Genomic DNA, 20,939 nt, shown 5'->3' with positions numbered 1-20,939 from the left:
GTGTAAAATGTAATAAAAATAAAGCGGGGAGCCTTATTGAATAACATAATAGAATAATATATATCAAATTGCAAAGCCCCAGCTGAAGTGAGCTATTTGAGCATGAATTGTGTAGTGGGGGATATAGGATAAAAATCTAAATGATATAAAGTAACACATAACGGCATAACAATGAAGTGAAACAGCGTAACAGTGAAATGGGAAATGACCCTATTTCCTCTCTAGTTGCAACGGTACCAGACTGCACCCGGTAGCGGGACGTACCAATATTTTATATGATCAGGCCAAGTAATAGTTTGTCAGCATCACCTGACACGAGTTCAAATGATATCAAATAAAATATAATAGCTTATTAATGAAGTATAGGAACATAATAATCAATATTTCTTTATTCCCTCCAGCTGAAACTAGAGATGTTCACTGACCCCCGTGTTTTGGTTTTGGTTTTTGATCTGGATTAACTTCCTGTTTCGGTTTTGATTTTACCAAAACCGCACTCGTGTGTTTTGGTTATGGTTTTGGTTTCCTTTTTTTTTTTGTATATAAAATCCCTATTTTCTTTACTAAAATCACATTATTATTAACCTCAATAACATTATTTTCCAATCATTTCCAGTCAATTTTTGTCAAGTGACAAGAACACTGCTACCCCTCCTGTTTCTGTGTGAGCAATGGCACTGAGCAATGTCACTGGAGACTGGAGAGTGACAAGAACACTGCTACCCCTGTTTTTGTGTGAGCAATGGCGTTGGATCTCCTGGGGAGGGAGGTACTTATGGAATCCAAAACCAGCGAGATCCGACAACGCAACAATGACGGTTTGCCTCGATTCAGATCCAAGGACGCGCGGAGATACGGAGACGACTCGCGAGCGCACTCGGATCCCCTAAGTTCGGGTGAACTCGGTTTTCAAAAAACCGGGCCCGAGCATCTGTGGTTGAAACTGCATTAGACAACACAGATCAGCGCGTCCCGTTTATCTTTGGCATCAGGGCTGGCGGGCAAATTTTAGCCTCTGGGGGGAAACTCGGCTAATCAGCCTATTGGGAACATTTTAAAGGAAAAATAATGTAGGTGGCCCAGTGAGCCAGCCCAAGGTAGCCCACTATGGGACCAGCCCAGGGGGCCATATCTACACTAGTCTGCAAAATGAGGATCACTTGTGTGCGTCCTCCGTACTTCACTAAGAACGCCATCACTCCATCCATCTCCACCCAACTCCTCTGCCGGTGCAAACTGACTCTCCTCCGCAAACGTGCTCATGTTTCGTAAACCTCTTTCAGACACGGATGCACACTGTGGGTCTCAAGCTGTATTTCAACTGCTAAGCAGCCTAGAATTTTCTAATTGACCCCCAGTGTCAGCACGCGAGAGGTGTAGTTTAACGTTAACAGTTGATCCACTGGTGAGCCTCAAGCTTCAATAGACCCCTCTAGCATGCTACATACATATTATATACCTGCCAACATTTTGGTTTGGCAGCATCGGGACTGGGGCGTGGCCACGGCATGACAGGGGTGTGGCCACAATCCAGGGGCGTGCCTTGCGCTCCTCCCCTCCAAACCTTTTCATTGCCAAAGCATCAGTGGACAGAATACCTTCCAACTATCCGACCAATCGGGACAAAGCTGTCCCAAACTGGATAGCGGGACAGAGCCCTCAAATCGTGACTGTCCCGCCTATATCGTGATGGTTGGTAGGCATGCTATTACAATAACTTTCATTTAAAAATAACATTTACCATGTGTCACTGTTTATACAGATCACTGTTTTGAGTATAAATCATGTTTCTTAAAGATAATCTCTTACATCAATGTTTTCCTTTAACCCTAAGTCCAATAATCATCATCATCATCATCATCATTTATTTATATAGCGCCAACATATTCCGTAGCGCTTTACAACAATGTAACACATCTGATAGATACAAGAGAAATGTTAGCTAACAATAGCTCTGTTTACTGTGAATCACGGGATATTTATTTATGTATTGTGCATGACATAAGCTTCACACATATACTGGAAAAGTGTGATCGTAAATAGATAGGAGGAACAGACGTGTCTTATTTCACACCCTAAGTCACTGACCAGTCTGCGGAGAGAAAGAGGCGCTCTTTAAATTGGTTTTATGCTGACAGAGCGGCAAGTGGTTATTAATATTACAAGACAGCGATAGTTCTGCATTTATGGATGACTGAGCTGAGTGATTTGGTCTCAAGCTGCAACATAAGCAATATATCCAGAATATATTGTACACATTCACAGTCAAACCTCCAGACGCTGGCTGGATTTTTCCTGAAAACCTCCACACAACAAACTACAGCTGTAATTTAGTCACACGCTAGTCTATCATTCACAGTTTATTGCCACAGGTACACAGTTGTAGAACAGAAAAAAAATTCAACAAAAAGATGGAGGAAACAAATATTTTCAAAATTAAACAGCACTATTTAAATTAAAACTACCTTTAGACATTAATATATACCAAACACTGTATATTACTGAGTTGAATAATAGACATAAAATAACCAGAGTTAACTTAATTTAATCCATGATCCTCTCTTTCACCACTCTGCAGAGGATTGCCACGTTAGGAGGGAGGCTCTTTCTGACATGGCAGACACAGAGAGACTGACAGCGTGACAGACTTGTTTTTTTAGAAATACACAGTTTGTATTGGTCGATTTATACACAGAGGCAGGGCCAGTGATGTCACAAATCAATGTAATGAAAAGGAAGCACTGGATGACTGCACACATTGGGTCTGATGCAGAGTTTGACTGTAACATGGGCATAAAATAGCGTATTTCCTTCCACATCTAGAGATGCGTCCGGCTCTGTATCAGAAACATACGTGCCTGGTTTACCCAAGTCATCATCAGCGAGTGTCTGCACATGTCTTCTAGCAGTTACATTAAATATGCCTCCTAACAGACATATGTGTGTGGCTGCAGGTTTGTATCAGCCATATACGCACCTTAATGCACTCGGTCTGCTATTCTGCATCCCTTCCATCCCCTTTTCGGCACCTATAGTTGTCAGGAGTGCCAGATACGTGCAAGTGTGCATTGGCGCACAGAACTCTGTTATTTTTGTGCGCATGTGCAGTGGGAACTTGCGCAATGTATGCAGTGCAAACTGTCTTAAGATCAACTCTGGGTCAGGTCCATTATCACTTATAAATCATAGAGGAGGATAATAAGGCAGTGAAAATATAACTCACTTGATGAATATTAAAACTTATAAAGCTTTAAAAGCTAATAAAGCTTTTATTAGACCTCATAAAACTATACATGTTTGAATGAACTGACATAAAATTCACTTAATAATAGCATTAAACATGGATAAAATAATATCTGGGAGGAACATATAGAGACTGGAGGCTGTGACCTAGGGGAACGTGTAACCCACAGTCGGTCTCAGTGTTGCGTAATACGATTCAATTCGGTAAAAGGGAATCGGGAATCCTCAGGAGGAACAGTAGGGACCGGCTTCATGCATTCTAAATCACATATGGAGATTTCTATTTACAGCGTCAGAGTTCTTAGCTACAACCTGGGATAGAGAATTCTCAGGAGAATAATGGAAATGTGCCTTAGAATTAATTGTATGTTTATTTAAATACTGTTCAATTAGCGCTACATCTGCTGAAAAATCTGTCATAGGAAGTTGGATGAGTTTTGCTGAGTACTATGAATTCCATAGATTAATATCCCATTGTGGTTTGTTTTCTATAAAAGGATGTCCTACTAACCTCACTCTCTTTCACACATTCCCTACTTCCCAATCTGCTTTCATGAGAGATTCAGTGTAACTATACGCAATCTGCTGTTTATATGTGTTTTCACACCTTCTGTGGACTCCCATTTATTGACTTGTTTGTACTATTTTTCAGCTTGCACTAAATACAATGTTTTATATTTCTGTCTTGCTACTGTGTGTTTTACCCTTTTATAAATAACACTGCTTGGCTGATATAAAAGCCTTGGTGGAAAAGCACAGCAATAAAGTTTCAGAAGGACGTGCACAAATCAGGAAATTAAACTTGTCTGAAGGGGGAAAATCCCTTAAATTGCAAATGGTTATCATTTTTAAAGAGCGTTTCATTTGCGTGGGAGGAGTGTCTATTGTACAAGTGTTATCCATCTGTAGCCAATCAGTGCATTAGCTCCTTTTACTTTGCATTTGAAAGTAAGTTTTTTTTCTTATATTTGCTTTTTTAATTAAATGTGGACGTATTCCTTTATATCGGAGGTATCTATATATGCATGTGCTATACGGTGTGTAGTGTTGCCGGTTATATTGTCTACACTGTGCCTTCTGCAGGTTACATTGAGGAGAAGTGTGAGATTCCCTGTCCGTTTGACTGTAGGCTGAGTGACTGGTCCAGCTGGACGCTCTGTAGCACCTCGTGTGGACCGGGAGTGAAAGTGCGGTCTAAATTTTTGAAAGAAAAACCTTATAACGGAGGACGGCCCTGTCCGAAGCTTGACCTTAAAAATCAGGTCAGTTCTGAAACAATAATAATAATAATTAGAATAATAATAATAATAATAATAATACATAGTAGCGTTTTTGTGGTATTTTATAATAAATAGTAATGTTTATGAGCAAACTTAAATAGATAATATGACCTACAGGTGTGAGATCCATGCTTGGGACTTTCTGTGTAATAATGTTTTTTCATAATGTGGAGGACAATGGCTCAGTGGTTAGCACTTCTGCCTCCCAGCACTGGGGTCATGAGTTTGATTCCCGACCATGGCCTTATCTGTGAGGAGTTTGTATGTTCTCCCCGTGTTTGAGTGGGTTTCCTCCGGGTGCTCCAGTTTCCTCCCACACTCCAAAAACATACTGGTAGGTTAATTAGCTGCTATCAAATTGACCCTAGTCTGTGTGTGTGTGTGTGTGTGTGTGTGTGTGTGTGTGTTAGGGAATTTAGACTGTAAGCTCCAATGGGGCAGGGACTGATGTGAATAACAAATATTCTCTGTACAGCACTGGGGTATTGGGGTGGTGCTATATAAATAAATGATATATACATACAGTGGTCAAAAGTGGAAATTTGGTATGAAGATGTAAGTGTATGGAATATGATAGTATCATAATGAAAGCAGTAGGAAAAGTGAAGGTATGACATATATATATAGAGAGAGAGAGAGAGAGAGAGAGTGTGACAGACAGACAGAATAATGTACTTTCTAATGATCCACTGTGGAGTTCTTGACCATAGAAAAGCCAAGGCAACAGATACTAAGCTCCGAGTTGACTTCTAAAATTCTTTTTATTCTACTAAGGGGAAGTTCCACAAGTTTATATTTCAGACAAAGCAAGCTGCTCGCATGAAGTGATTCTCAAACCAGGCGTGGTCTCTCTTCCCTAACTGTTTTGTATTCCAACATGGAACATTTTCACAATAACTTGACACAAATGGATCACTGCTCGCCAAATATAAAGGTTATGAAGTTGATTTGCCAAACCTTTCACAACAGGAAAAGTGGAGATGTTGCCCATAGCAACCAATCAGATTCTAGCTAACATTTACCTAGTACATGCTATAAAATGATAGCCAGAATCTGATTGGTTGCTATGGGCAACGTCTCCATATTTTCTTTGTAGAAGGTTTGATAAACCTACTCCCTAAATCTTTCAGTAGTAACATCATTAAACTCCAAATATAAGTGAAGACCTCTCTCCTCAGCAAATATTAGGAAATATCTGTGTACACACACACAAACACACACACACACACACACACACACACACACACACACACACACTGCAGCATCCTTATAATGAGCTTATAAGTGTGATTTTTATTTACATTAATACCTTTGCACACTGTGACAATCAAAATGCCTAACTAGATTATGCATGTATAGAGTTATATTTAGACTCCAACTGCCTAATGGCATCTTATCTCATATCCACCAGAGGTGCTAAACGTCATATAACACTAATGGCTCAGCCGCAAATGGGGTTAACAGACAAGGGGCCATGGGAACCAATAGCAATAGCATATGCTGAGTAGCTGCAATACAAGCTTAATGCTATTAAAATCTATGCACAGTGGAAAGCCCTTGTTCATGAGGTTTACAGCTGCGGATAAATTATATGGATGATTTAACATGGAAGGGGATGTGTCAGCACGTTTTTTTCTTGGAAATTATATTTGTGCTGTTGATTTATCTCATTAAAATGCCATGTTGAATCCCTCAAACATTAAGAAGAATGCAAGGAATCGTGAGATAAGTGAATTACCTACATTAGGGCTATTAATGTTATGTTGCACTTGGATCATCGGTTGTCACATTTCAGTAGATTGATGTAAAATGGGGTGACAGATGAGCTAGAAGTACTGCGCCATGGCAACGTCAGTAAGGGGGTATGTAGATATTTTAAGGGGGACAAGAAGGCCAAGATAGTAGAGGGTCCAAATGCCAAATTTCTAAAGCCTCTCAACCCCCAGATTAACAATATTCCTTACACACAAGCAGTATTGCCTCAACAACAGTTGAAAGGAAAAGTGGAGGTGTTGCCCATAGCAACCAATCAGATTCTAGCTATTATTTATATAGTGCATTCTAGAATATAATAGCTAGACTCTGATTGGCTGCTATGGGCAACACCTCAGCTTTTTCTTTTTAGTAAATTTTATAAATTTACTCCTAAATATGCAATGCCCTAGCAATTATTAAACAATAATTCCAAGTGTTACGCCAAAAATAATTATATGGAAGTGATTTTACATCCCCTGTATCAGATACTAGTTGTTGTAAGACTATTTCTACCCAAATCCACTTATCTCGCTGTGATCAAAAATCACCACTAGCTGCACCTGGTTTTGCATAATGCACTAATAATTTGTGTAATTTGCACTGAAATCTGGGATATTGATAGAACTGATAAGAATTAGAATTGGCTGTTCTGGTGCCCGGTGTAGATACTAAGGGAAGATAGCTGGTTTTAGTGTTAGGTGCAGCACATATAAATATATAACCAGCAAGCGGAGCTGGAGGTGAATTTGTGATCATAAGGAGAGGTAAGATTACAACACTGAGGCTGAATCCACCAATGGGAGAGTCACACTTTTCTACCATTAAAGTATCAGCTGTGTCAGTAAGTGGCTCCTTCTTTGTCTCCAGGCTCAATTGCTCCTATTCCTGCCCAGGCCACAGGTCAACATTAAGGGGTATATTTACTAAACTGCGGGTTTGAAAAATTGGAGATGTTGCCTATAGCAACCAATCAGATTCTAGTCATCATTTATTTAGTACATTCTACAACATAACAGCTTGAATCTGATTGGTTGCAATAGGCAACATCTCCACTTCTTCAAACCCCTAAGAAGTGGAGATGTTGCCCTAAGTACCCCTAAGTCTTCTCAGTAGTGCATTTTAAAGTAAAGTTTTTTACTACCTCTCCTATGGGGTGGTATATTTACTAAACTGTGGGTTTGAAGAAGTGGAGATGTTGCCTATAGCAACCAATCAGATTCTAGCTGTCATTTTGTAGAATGCAATAAATAAATGAAAACTAGAATATGATTGGTTACTATAGGCAACATCTCTACTTTTTCAATCCCACAGTTTAATAAATGTATCCAAATTGTCATAAACAGATGTCATCAACTTCCTAAAACATAGGAAGTTTTTTATTTGCATCCTGTGGGTGGATCCTGGTGGATTTCTTATTTTACACCTTGTGGCTTTGGGTACGGGCTCCTGCAGGCTGTACCGTCGTAGAAAACCCACCACCCAGTACCCAGTCTGTGTTGGCCTCTGTTCATTTCAATGGACAATGCGTTTCAGTGGGTGCTAAAAGCCCATAGCAATGCATTGCCAACTGAAGGGAATGGCCATTGATAGATTCAACACCCCCCCCTCCCAATCCACTATTATGGCTGCTTCACCCTTGGGGCAAGATCTGTACTGACCATGATGATGCGTGTTTTGCGTACTATTCAGAGTCACATGTACCTTAAGATATGTAATTTTTCATATTAACAGATATCCTGGGAGACTTAGAGCTCTAGTTACCTGCTGGAGAGGTCTGTGAAATATAGATAAAGCCAACGTTATCCCAAAAAGGAAACTAATTTGTCTTCAGCTACATTAATTACAGAAGCCAATATTATCCCAAATTGTAATTATTTTCTCCCAAAATTTTACCTATGAATTCAGCTTAGCAAAGAGTTTCAGAGTTACTAATCTGGGTTAGGCTGAAATATCACTTTGGGATAACTCTGGCTACAGTATGCTGAATTTGTATTCAGGTCACTAGTGCCTTTTTGTTACATATTTGAAATTTGCTCTTTTCCCTTGATATCTATATACACAAAGTGTCTCTTTTGTTACCTACTCAGCTATTTCTAGAGCAATATGTAGTTATGTTCATTGTGTTTCTTCTCCATTTACAGTATATAGAACAGAGGACTACTGTGTCTGTGCGCTTTATGTGACAATAGTATCTGTCATCTACACAAAGGAATAGTCAGCATCTGTCCCCAGTTTCTAGGGATAATCCAAGGTTTTATAGATCTGTTCATGGAAATGTCTTCATTATTCCAAAGTGACCGACTGCACGGTTACAATTTCTGTACATTTTAATGTATTTCTCATTCTGTCTGGTTCTTATTTTTTTAAGCATTAAAAGGGTATCTATACAGGTTTAATTTTCTTCAATCATATCCTACAATTGAGATTGAAATATTTCTCATTGATGGTTATTAAACTGTTCTGCAGGAAAAATAAGTATATATTATTGTTCCTACTAAAAGTATTGATTTGTAAAAGGATTTTAACATACGTATCAGCTCATATATCCCCGTCTTTCTCGTCTCACTGCAGTCAGCTCTTTAAAAGAGGGCCTGTCATGTTTAAGATAAAGTACGTAAGTGCCTTGTGCAAACGCGGAATACAGCCAAAAAGATGTGGAGGAGGCCCCAGCAATGGGCTCCAACCTCTCGTGCCCCCCGCCTCGGGACGGTGACATGGCTTGTCAGCTTGCCATACGCAAATGCCGCATGTCGGCTGCAAAGACAGACTCTTGTTCTCTATCGGGCAGCTTGCTGCTTGATGATACACTCTTAGGAACTAGTGTCTCTGAATACTGGTCATGTGACTCAGTGATTTCACTCTCCCTACGGAATTCTCAGAACTGTTCTGTGGAATGTTCACCTCATCCTACATTTGGGAGGTGAGTTTTGCACATTTCTCTAGCAGAATTTTTTATTAAGTGTACCAGAAGAAATGCCCCCCCCCCCCCCCCCCACGCCACAAAGCAGAATGAATTCATACCATACAATTCACGCCATCAGTAAAGCTCTATTTATAGACCATGGGGTAAACGTATTAAACTTCGCTTCAGCCTTTAATTAAACTGCTGATTTTAAACTAGCTGGCAATGTCACTGAACATGGTGGATTTGCCAGAATCACAGTTTAATACATTTACCCCTATGGGGGGTATTCAATTGACCGCAAGTTTTTTTTTTTTTCCCCACAACGTAAAAAAATAAAAAATCTCCCGCTGGTTTTTAACTGCAATACAGACCGTTTTTAGTTAGCGCCGCGCGAAAACTCGTGCAATTCAATTGAAAAGAACGCTGCCCCCGCGCGTTAAACATTGTGTTTGCAAGTTTTTAGGGGAGTGAAGTATAGTTTTATCGCGGTCATGTATAGCACAAAAAAAAAGGTTTTGCATACATTTCCATACATTAGATTGCATTACACATTGATAATATCTACATTACAGTACTTTCTTTAGCATATTTTTTAATTGAAATATTTTTTACCATAGAATCATCTATACACGTGAAAACACATTAGTACATACATATTTGTACCAAAAACATACATAAATATAATTAATTAGTGACTTTATTATTTATTTATTTTTTATGTTTATTTTATTTCATTATTTTTTCACAAGAAAATCAACTTTTACAAGTTAGGCATTAGTGATAAACATAATTTTAACTTTTTTTCACATTATTACATGATTTCAAATACTTTTCAGAGGTTTTTTATTTTTAACACACCACAAAGAGGTGCGAGATAAAACAGCATATTGGCCTGTTTAGCGCGCCGCATTAAAAAACAATTGAATTAACGTGACTGCCTCTCGCACACCCTATACTTTCAATAGACCTTCTACTGGAGCGCGAGAGGACCAAAAAACCTGAGCGTTAAAAATGGAATTGAATTGCGGATAAAGTTAACCCACTCGGAAATTATTAAAAAACAGCGTTAAAATGACAACGCAGTCAAAAAAAAAAAAATCGCTGACAATCGAATACCCCTCTATGAGTTCTGAAACACAGAATTTAGAAATACAGAGAGGAATGGCTCATCTCTAGTTCAAGATTTAAAATATTTGCCCCCCCCCTCCCCTACTGCATACATTCCATAAGCAAGGCTTTTGGGGGTAGTCCTGATTTTTTATTAAGAGATGCAAAATGTATCAAAATGTATCACCCAAATGGTTGTTGGAACAGGACAAAGTTCTACAGATATATAGATATATGTGTCTGGATGGTAAAAAAAAAAAAAAAGTTTATAGGTTAATAAATTTAGCTCCTCTGTATAATATAGCAAATAATTCTTAAAAGTTGTATTGTGTAGGTTTTGTTTTACATTATTTATATGCAAATCTTTCCCCTAATTAGATAATTGAATTTTGCAGCACATGTGTTTATGTTAAAGAGCCTGCAGTACTACCTCCAAATCAGGTGTACAGACATTTTTCAAGATGTAAAAGACTAATAAGCATCTAGTGGGCATTTGTCATCGAGCAGATGAACTAATGGCTATATAATTTTCTTTTCCCTTTGCTTGTCACGCACACTGCTAATCTGGACCTCGACCAAGGCTCAGGTTGGTATTTCATTCTATATATTGATTTGTTATTTCATATAAAGTCTTATTATTCTTCATTACAAGCCGCAGTGAGATGAATCTGTATATTGTCTGTGGCCTATGTGTAAACACTAATTTCCTCTGAAGTGTTGTATGTAATTTCCTTGCCGCAGGGTAGCAGAGATACCAGATAAGACTCTGAGTTACACTGACGGAATCACATTGTCTCCTCTGCGGACTGCATGCTCTCTTTCTGTAGCTGCTGGAAATAATCTGCACTTTAGTGTTTATAAGGGAGTATGGACATGGGGAAAGTGTGAATATAAAGACTACCCAGAAGGAGCATAGAGTGGATGTAATTTACAATATACAGATGTGCACCGCGAATCACGTTGAGTTGTGGCTTCAACGTCCAATGCCGAGTCTGCCCTCTTGGGACGAACCGGCAAGCTAGACTAGAAGAGTGGAAAATCTTAAGAGGCGCACTGTGCAAAAGAAGTACTTGTCACATGAAAATCCAATCTCCTGCCACTTTAGAACCAACCCTTCCATTAAATGTAAGCGTTTCAGGTTTTCTGATAAAATACTGCTCGGTATACCCGTATTTATGGTGTAAAGTAATCACAAGAGTAAGTAGACATCGTGACTGTCTTTGTTAGACAATCTACTCTGCAGAAGTGCAAAACGAAGGAACAAGGGGTTGTTCTATTCTGAGTGTAAGGAAGAGACTCAGGAGCCTGATTCATAAAGGAACGCAAAACGAACGTAATCAGGCATATACATGTCCGTATTCAACAAGGAGCGTTCGTTGATGAATATGGGTCTAGGTCCGTCCGGCTATTACGTCCAATACATTCCTTGAACACAAAGTCACAAAAGAACGCACAGAAAAAAAACAGCATTTCAATTATTGTCACCGGGTAATAATATAGTCATCAATGACAAAACATTTCTCATTAAATACAATTATGAGGATGTTGCAAAGTCTCTCCCAATAAAATGCATAGTGTTAATATCTTTTCTTTCACGCACCTTAAGTCACCTTTGTACGTTATGTGTAACCTTTCTTTGATCCAAAATAATCACACAGAAACGTATTGAACTTTGCCAAAAATGTCGCATTTTTTTTAATAACGAGATTACTATTAGGTAAGAAATAAATCTGATGGTGAGATCAGGGCAGTCAGCTAACAACCAGTCGTTAAGTCCAAAACAGTGTAATGCCAAAATAGCATTACTACTAGACCAAAGACTAATCCCTTAACCTCAGCCTGTGCTAAATCAGGCGTCAGCGTGACTACTCCCCGTCTGGACGGGTTGGGTATGCTTTACCTATTACCAGTATTCTGACATGGAGAAGCCCTACAAATAAAATCCGAAATTATGAAAAACCGATTAGAAAATAAACAGACTTACCTTCAACCTGAACGCTGGAGATCTCCGATGGGAGCACCGTGCTGACAGCAAGTGATTCCGATTGAACAAGTGTTCGGCACTGCAGGCTGTAGGTCATCGCAACGTCTGTCGATAGAAATTTAAAGCGGCAATGTCGGGTTAAGTGTTTAAACAGCAATCACTAGGTGGGAATATGGGGAGAATATAACCCTCCCCGTGGGTTCTTTTAGTGGCTATGCAGAAAACTTTAACCCCGAATGGGTTCAGGGTATGACGTTCATAAACCCATGATTTCAAGTGCCCTCAGCTTATGGCCTCACTTGACAGAATGCTCTCTCTCCACCTCTATAACTTGTTCAATTAATCAAGTGCCACAAAAAAAAATCTAATTGTTGCTCTGCTCAGTAGTCACATCAGTGCACCTTTTCAGCGCTCTCATTGGTCCGTGCAGACCTCTCCTCCTCCTCTCATTGGTCCGTGCAGACCTCTCCTCCTCCTCTCATTGGTCCGTGCAGACCTCTCCTCCTCCTCTCATTGGTCCGTGCAGACCTCTCCTCCTCCTCTCATTGGTCCGTGCAGACCTCTCCTCCTCCTCTCATTGGTCCGTGCAGACCTCTCCTCCTCCTCTCATTGGTCCGTGCAGACCTCTCCTCCTCCTCTCATTGGTCCGTGCAGACCTCTCCTCCTCCTCCTCCTCCTCCTCCTCAGACGCACTATACTGCTGCACAAATCCATGCACTTTTGCAGACGTCTTGGCGCACGGTGCAAATCCATTCGAGTAACATCGCCAAAGAGAATTGTGTGCTGTATTCAGCAGTTTTACACCATAAATGAAGAGGTCCACTGTGTATAGGTGACAAGTCTACATTACATATAAGTCATATTAAGCCACATTGAGGTCTTTGTACATCATAGGTCTCCTTGATTTTTTCCTATCAGCTTTTTACTTACACAATGGCTGGGACCAGCTTTCTATTTAATTGACTTGAAAGTCTGCTGAATAGACCTCCTCCCTCTAATTTTCACACATGAGTGAAGTGGTGGCAAAAATCGATTCATTCCTGGAACAAATGACTGAAACCATCTAAAAAAAACAATGCACATTTGAGCCTGAGTCTTCTTCTCTCAGTGCTCTGGTTCCGTCCCACAATCAAAAAACAGGTTTATGTGTGTATGTGTATATATAGATATATGCAGTCAGTCTGTAGTAGGGAAGTTAGACTGTCCGCGTCACTGGGGAAGGGACTGATGTGAATGATAAAACATTCTTTGAAAACTGTTGCGTTATATGTTGACGCCTTATAAATAATAGTTAATAATAATAATGTAGTAATTTAGGGCCTCATTCATTAAGGATCTTAACTTAAGAAACTTATTTAAGTCACCTGGACAAAACCATGTTACAATGCAAGGGGTGCAAATTAGTTTTCTGTTTTGCACATAAGTTAAATACTGACTGTTTTTTTCATGTAACACACAAATATCAACTTTAAATTTCAGTGTACAAATAAGCTATCAAGTATTTGTGTGCTACATGAAAAACAGTCAGTATTTAACTTATGTGCAAAACAGAAAACTAATTTGCACCCCTTTCATTGTAACATGGTTTTGTCCAGCAGACTGAAATAAGAAGTTTCTTAAGTTAAGATCCTTACTGAATTAGGCCCTTAGTGGGTAAATTTAACCTCAGTATTTCTGCAATAGTCTCCAGAGTTTTACATTACACTAAGGGGTAAATGTGTCAAACTGTGGGGCATATTCCATTCTGTCGCGAATAGCGCGGCGTTAACATTAATACGGTAATTTGAACCTGGATTTCATCTTGCAGCTCAGGGAGCCGCAAGTAAAAATCCACTGTTGGAATTAAATTACCATATTAAAGGTAATTATGCGCAGTTTTACCATATTAACGGTAATACTGTTAACACTGCGCTATTCTCTGCAGAATTGAATAGGCCCCTGTGAGTGTCTGGCAGGTTTGAAATGGGAGATGTTGCCTATAACAACCAATCAGATTCTAGCTGTCATTTTGTACAATGTCGTAAATAAATGATAACTAGAATGTGATTGGTTGCTATAGGCGACTTCTCCACTTTTCAAACCTGCTGGTATCTCGCAGCTTGATATATTTATCCCCAAATCTCTGCATGAATGTAATAATTTAATCACTTAACAAGGTTGTTTGCCATGACTACCATATGGCAATCTCCTCTAGATTATAGCTCCTGCATTAAGAACTGCCCTGTCCCCTCAAAATGCTGCCACACTAGACTATGCTTCTATTGTATCAGGGAATCTCACTCAGTTATTAATACATATCCTATAATTGATAATCAGTTTATTTTCAAATTTTTGTTGCTGACTTTTTGCTTGTGCTTTCTGCTTGAAAAATAACCATATTAAATGTGCTTCTAACCTATCTACTAGTGAGCTAGAGATGTCAGCCAACATGTCTCAAGTGAGTTGGAAGGGACAGTAGTGTGGGCTCCTATCCCTACTAACTACAAAAGTACCTGGCAAGCAGGGCCGGCCCCATAGTAGCCTACCTTGGTCTGTGTCAATGGGCCACCTGCATTTTTTTTCCTTTAAAATAATAATAGGCTGCTGAGTCGAGCCTTGACCCCAGCCAGGCTAAAATTTTCCAGCCCTCCTCTGGGTGCATGCTGTCATCATCATCATCATCAATTATTTATATAGAGCCACTTATTCCGCAGCGCTGTACAGAGAACTCACTCACATCAGTCCCTGCCCCATTGGAGCTTACAGTCTAAATTTCCTAATATACACACAGACACACAGACAGACACACACACACACACACACACACACACTAGGGTCAATTTTGATAGCAGCCAATTAACCTACCAGTATGTTTTTGGGGTGTGGGAGGAAATCGGAGCACCCATGCAAATACAGGGAAATACAAACTCCACACAGATAAGGCCGTGTTCGGGAATTGAACTCATAACGCCAGTGCTGTGAGGCAGAAGTGCTAACCACTAAGTCATTGTGCTATTGCATTTGACTTCAGATGCAATTTCTGTAATGATTTCACCAACGATTGAAAGTCACAACGAGCATGCAGATTCATGAGTACACACTTCCACAATTGCCCGACTTCGTTCCATCGTTGATCATGATTATTGGGAAGTTTAGAAAACGAAATCAGCTGATACGATGCTTTGGTACAAAATAACATGATCATGGGATCGTTCACACTAATGCAATATCTAACCAAACGGTGGTTTATTGTGTGATCTGCACGTGATGGAAGATTATAGATTCATGAAGTAATTAAAGCACCTGGTCTCTAAGAGATGAGGAATACGAGTTATAGGTGACAAAGTGGACACCACATGACAGGAAGCCCCTTCTCGTAGTAAGTTGTTGCTGGGTGATTGCACAGGAGAAGACAGGTGACACGATGGGGTTTTGCATTTAGGACTCTAACCTCCTCTGATTGGATTTTTCTCATTTAAACCAGGCGCTCTCTGGCGTGGAAACACTGCAGGGCAAATACAAACCTTCCCGCTCTCATTGGTGCCTGTGGTGAATGTTATACAATATTTAATTCACTCCCTCTGCTTGTCCTCTGATTGGGTATCTATCTTACTGTACAATCAAGTTTTTATGGCAGAAATCCATTTAGACTGTAAGCTGTCACAAGCATGGACCCTCTCTACCCTGTGTCTCCTGACTTCACTTTCCTTGTCTACCTCAAGTGTTCCCATTTGTTTTGTTTGTGTGAGTGTTAGGGTTTTATCTTTATCTGCTACTTACTGATCTTATCATTGTACTTGGGTATCTAGCACTACTAGTGTTTATACTTAAATGCTTTATTATGTTTAATCAGTATTCATGTGACGTGTGCGCGGACTGTCAGGTACTACATAATTTATGGCGCCTTTTCATTAAACAACGATGATGATGATGATGATGATATGAAACACAGTAGACATAAGATTAGATTTATTATAAAAAGGATAAGTGGAGGTGTTGCCCATAGCAACCAATCAGATTCTAGCTATAATTTATCTAGTACATTCTTGCAAATGACAGCTAGATTCTGATTGGTTGCTAAGGGCAACACCTCCCCTTTTCCTTTTTACAAGGTTTGATAAATCTGCCCCTTAGTCTATCTAATGTAACATAAATCATTATTGAATTTTGCAGCTGACATTGAAATACACTCAGCAGCACATGTAACCAGGGTACCCCCCCAATTCTACAAAATTAGGATTTTTAATTAAATTTTTCGAATTGACATTTTTTTGCAATATAAAATCTAGGGCACCCCATTATCCTGCAGTTTGTCTTTAAAAAAAATATTAATATAATTCTAGAAATACATTTCCAACAAGCTTATAATCCAAGTACATCAGGAAACTACATTTCATAGACATTTACGGATTTTCAGTGGTAAAACTGTGACTATTCTGGGAAAGCGAGGACACCTGTAAGCCATTATACAGTAATTATCACTTCCACATCTCCCACCTTTCAGCACTATCAGCTTTATATGCTGTATCTTACTTCAAACGCAATGTGCATTCACTGTAAATAATTTAGTAACTTTTCAGAATCTTTATTCGGTCAAGTAACTGCTTTTAAAAATAATTGGAATTACACCCACTCCGCTTAGTCTCATGATTTCAGTAGAAGTACAAGAAAAAGAATAAAACTGTGCGAGAGATCTGAGGATGTCTTCAAACTTTCAAAAACATTTTGAAATCATCCAGAGGTCTTTGCGGAAATCGGACAGACTGTTAATGTTATTCCCCAACCGATTGCACTAAATAGAGTAGAGGATAAGTCATTCTGAAAACTCATTCAGGGCATCGGCAATGAAGACCCTCCAATATAGGACAAGGGCAATTTAATAGCAGCCAATTAAACTACCAGTATGTTTTTGGAGTGTGGGAGGAAACCAGAGCACCTGGAGGAAACCCACGCAAACACGGGGAGAACATACAAACTCCACACAGAAAAGGCCATGGTCGGGAATCAAACTCATGACCCCAGTGCTGTGGGGCAGAAGTGCTAACCACTGAGCCACCATACTGTCTATGCTATGGGAAAACCTAGAGGTGTGTCTGTAGGACCATTGCGAAAAGATAAAGGCAATTGCACTTATACATAGTAAACTGGTAAAAACACTTTTACAGAATCTAGTAAAAGTCTGCTACAGGAATATTATACATGCATCGCTTAGTATTTACATTAAACGAAACAAAGGTCAATTAAAATAAGAATAGTATAGTTTTAAGGATAAGAAATCAAGACCATTTATAAACCGGTCTTAAGTTACAAAAAATAATTAAAATACTTTACATATAAAACAAAAGTAATAAATCTGAATCTAAATTCATTACAGAAAATCCAACATTCCTATATATTATATTCACACTGATAAAACAATGAAGTAAATCCAGAAATTAAATCAATTGATGAAATATTTATTTTGGGATAAAACAAATCTTCATGAACTACCGAAAAATAGTCAATTGAAAGTGTTGGAAATATTTTTACAAAAATGTGAGAAATATTTTTATAGTCGTAAATATTATGTTAAAATGGAAAATAAAATTATTGGGATGTATGTTGAATTAAAATACAGGTGTATTTTAAGGGTTTAAAATGGGGAACTTTTTAAGAAATTATTTTGCTAAATGGCTTTGTCTTTCGGTAATTGGACTGGAGGGAATATTGCAGAGGCAGCAGGAAAGTGACTGATTCACCGTGACCAGCGAGAATAATGGCTTTGGAGAGGTCTCGTCATTTAACAAATTATACAAAGATATGTCATAATTGTGATTGATGAAATACTTTATCGCATGCCAGCACTTACTCTAATGTGTTCCGTGGTTACTGTAAGCTTGACATCTCTGTGTTTTATTGTCCTCTTTCTAGATTAGTAACCCTGAGTTCAGATTACTGGGTAACTGTTATGCTAAATATACATATTTATAATTATTGCATATTTCTAATGTAAATAATTAAATATAGCACCTTCTCTTTCAACCCAACAGCTGTGCAACTGGAGTTAGTTTGATTAAACCAATGTAACGTGATCTTATCCATGCCATACCGGTGTTTGGACCCACCAATCTATATAGAACATGTGTTACCAATTATGTAATCTTACATAATTACAAAGTGCTTCCTTCCTTGTTAGTCGGTTCTACGACAGCTTGGAGACCGTTTGTCAGATTTGCAAACCTGTGTGTCTCTACAACTCTCTGAGGTCCCTGACTCACTGTGGGGTAGATTTATCAAATATTCTAAAAGAGGAAAAGAGGAGGTGTTGCCCATACAAACCAATCAGATTCCTGCTATCATTTATCTAGTCCATTCAATAAAATGATAGCTAGAATCTGATTGGTTGCTATAGGCAATACCTTCACGCTTCCTTCTTAAAAGGTATGATAAATCTACCCCTGTAATGTGATAACACATTATATTGCAGGCATCTGTCCTTTCCCACACTACCCCTGGGATCCTCTCCTCACTTAAAGCTGAATGCAATTTTGTGGCGAACAAATTTAGGGTGCAAAGTGTCTTAGTATCTGTGTATTTTGATTCACACATATATTAATGCCCCCACTCAGACTTCAAAGAACCCCCCTCCCTCACTTGGTTGATGGACCACAAGTAGGGTATACTGGGGGCCACAAAGCCTTATTTTCCTAAAGAATAACTTGATGCTTAAAGTGGACACATGCTTAAAGTGGATCTCAGACCTCCGCCCATATTTCGGGCACATTTAATTATTATTATTATTATTATAATTTATTTGTTAGGCGCCACAAGGTGTCCGCAGCGCCGTACATAGTACAAACAGTAAACCATACAGGGTTAAACAGTACAGAACAGTAAACACAAAATACCAGTGCTTCAGAAACTCCGGGACAGACAAATGGAGTGAGGACGGAGCAGAAGAACAGGTGGGGAGACATGAGGGAAGAAGTGATTTAAGAAGTGATTTAATAAGGGATAGTGCGTTTATAGAGTTCTACCAATGTAATAATAATATTCAATATGCAGTATTATAATAAAGAACGTCCCTTCACTCTCATGAGTGCCCAGAAGTCATTTGTTTTATCTCCACAGCAGATAAATCATACCTCCCAACATGCAAGTGCCGGGTAGGGCGGGGGCGGGACCACTTCTCGATGGAGGCGTGGTCACAGCACGATGGGGGCTTGGCCACTCCCCAGAGGGCTGCCTAGCAATTGTAAAGCACTAGGCTGCCCATTAGCTGTATCCCTCCGTCCAACATTCCCACCCGTGGGACAAATTTGTCCCCTAAATTCAGGACTTTACCACTGAAATTGGAACATTTTTTTCCCAGCTAATAAATGTTCCCCAATATGGGATATTAGAAATTTAGACCTATATTAAATAATTGGAAATAAACGCTGCTTGGGCTTATTTCCAATCAGAGTTGAACCTTCACTACTTGTCTTCCTTGAAATTCATTATCCTCGTTGTAGATGTGTCTGTAATCAGACGTGATCCTTATTCCTTTTCTTGCGATCCCGAGCGCTGAACTTCAGTTAAAAAGCTGATCTTGAAATGTCAATCTTTGAAGTATCTGAGCGCAGACAAGTCTGGAGAGCCCGTCTCTATTGAACTGCACTGGAAATGTCACGTTGCAAGTACAACTCTTCATAAGGTTAATGACGAAGGTGGGAGCAGAGACTTGGAGATTCTGTCTGACAGATTGTACGTGTGCTACCTGGGGCCTGACGTGCCAGATTGAGATTCGCATTATCCATAACAGGGAATTTACATTAAGAAAGAATGGATTACATATATTATATCTATTATTATATTTAGATTTTTTTAGTAATGGTAATGAATGAAAGTACTCAATTTTCTACTGCAGCGGGGGCTCTGGTTCTGTTCTAATCTTTATATGTATTTCTTGATTAAATCTGGATTTCGATGATCTCTTAAAGTAGGCATTTCATTTTACAACTTTAATTTTCTCTATATATTTTTAAAACCTCTCCACTTTTCCCATAATAGGACTTAACACTCGTAATAATAATAAAGGACCACTTCAAACAGCTCTTACTGCATTGCCAGACAGATTTGGGTCCAGCTGCACATGCATGACCTGTAAAACAAAAATAAATTAAAAAAATAGAATAAAAATAAATAAATAAAATAATAAAAATAAAACGTTTAAAAATTGTATTTGACGATGGAGCGTGTGACTAGCATCCTGAGACATTCGTTGACCTCCTTCCTTAAAACATGAACTCCTCTGGACCAAAATTAATAATGTGTCACCCATCTACTCCTAATGTTGTCCTACTTTCTGGAGGTACTGCCCTTTGTCTTCTCTATTAGGTTACCCCCCCCCCCCCTCACTCTGGGAACCCCCTCCTGCTCCCCTCCTCTCTTATTTCTCTCTTATCTGCTCCCTTCCTGAAACAAGTGCCTAACAATTTGTGAGGGTATAGGATCAAGAGGACAGGAGGTAGAGTTGGAAGATAAGATATAGGAATTGAGCTGATTGCTAGATGATACCATTTCAAGTCTGATCTTATCAATCTTGTGCTTGAAATAGGAAGCAAGATCCTGGGCACTGATGGTAATCGGAGGATTTGGGATGGGGGGATTGAAAAGAGATTTAAATGTGTTTAAAAAGGCGCTTGGGGTTAGAAGCCTGAGCATA

At 39.1% G+C, this 20,939-nt stretch overlaps 1 protein-coding gene across 5 annotated transcripts in view; it reads left to right on the top strand.

The window, feature by feature from the left end:
* Positions 1-20,939, top strand: part of THSD7B (thrombospondin type 1 domain containing 7B) — a 303,781-nt gene that overhangs the window by 187,473 nt on the left and 95,369 nt on the right. For all 5 annotated transcript variants that reach the window (XR_012678316.1, XM_075180948.1, XM_075180947.1 and 2 more), the window contains exon 15: positions 4,327-4,505. Coding sequence is in view for 4 of the 5 variants with exons in the window: in XM_075180948.1 (XP_075037049.1) it covers positions 4,327-4,505 (179 nt within the window). In the remaining variant the exon portion in view is untranslated. The remainder of the gene's footprint in view (positions 1-4,326; positions 4,506-20,939) is intronic.

This window comes from Mixophyes fleayi, chromosome 7, assembly GCF_038048845.1.
Source record: "Mixophyes fleayi isolate aMixFle1 chromosome 7, aMixFle1.hap1, whole genome shotgun sequence".
NCBI lineage: Eukaryota > Metazoa > Chordata > Amphibia > Anura > Limnodynastidae > Mixophyes > Mixophyes fleayi.
Note: the sequence above shows the minus strand (reverse complement) of the source record. Positions and strands in the feature narration are given on the sequence as shown.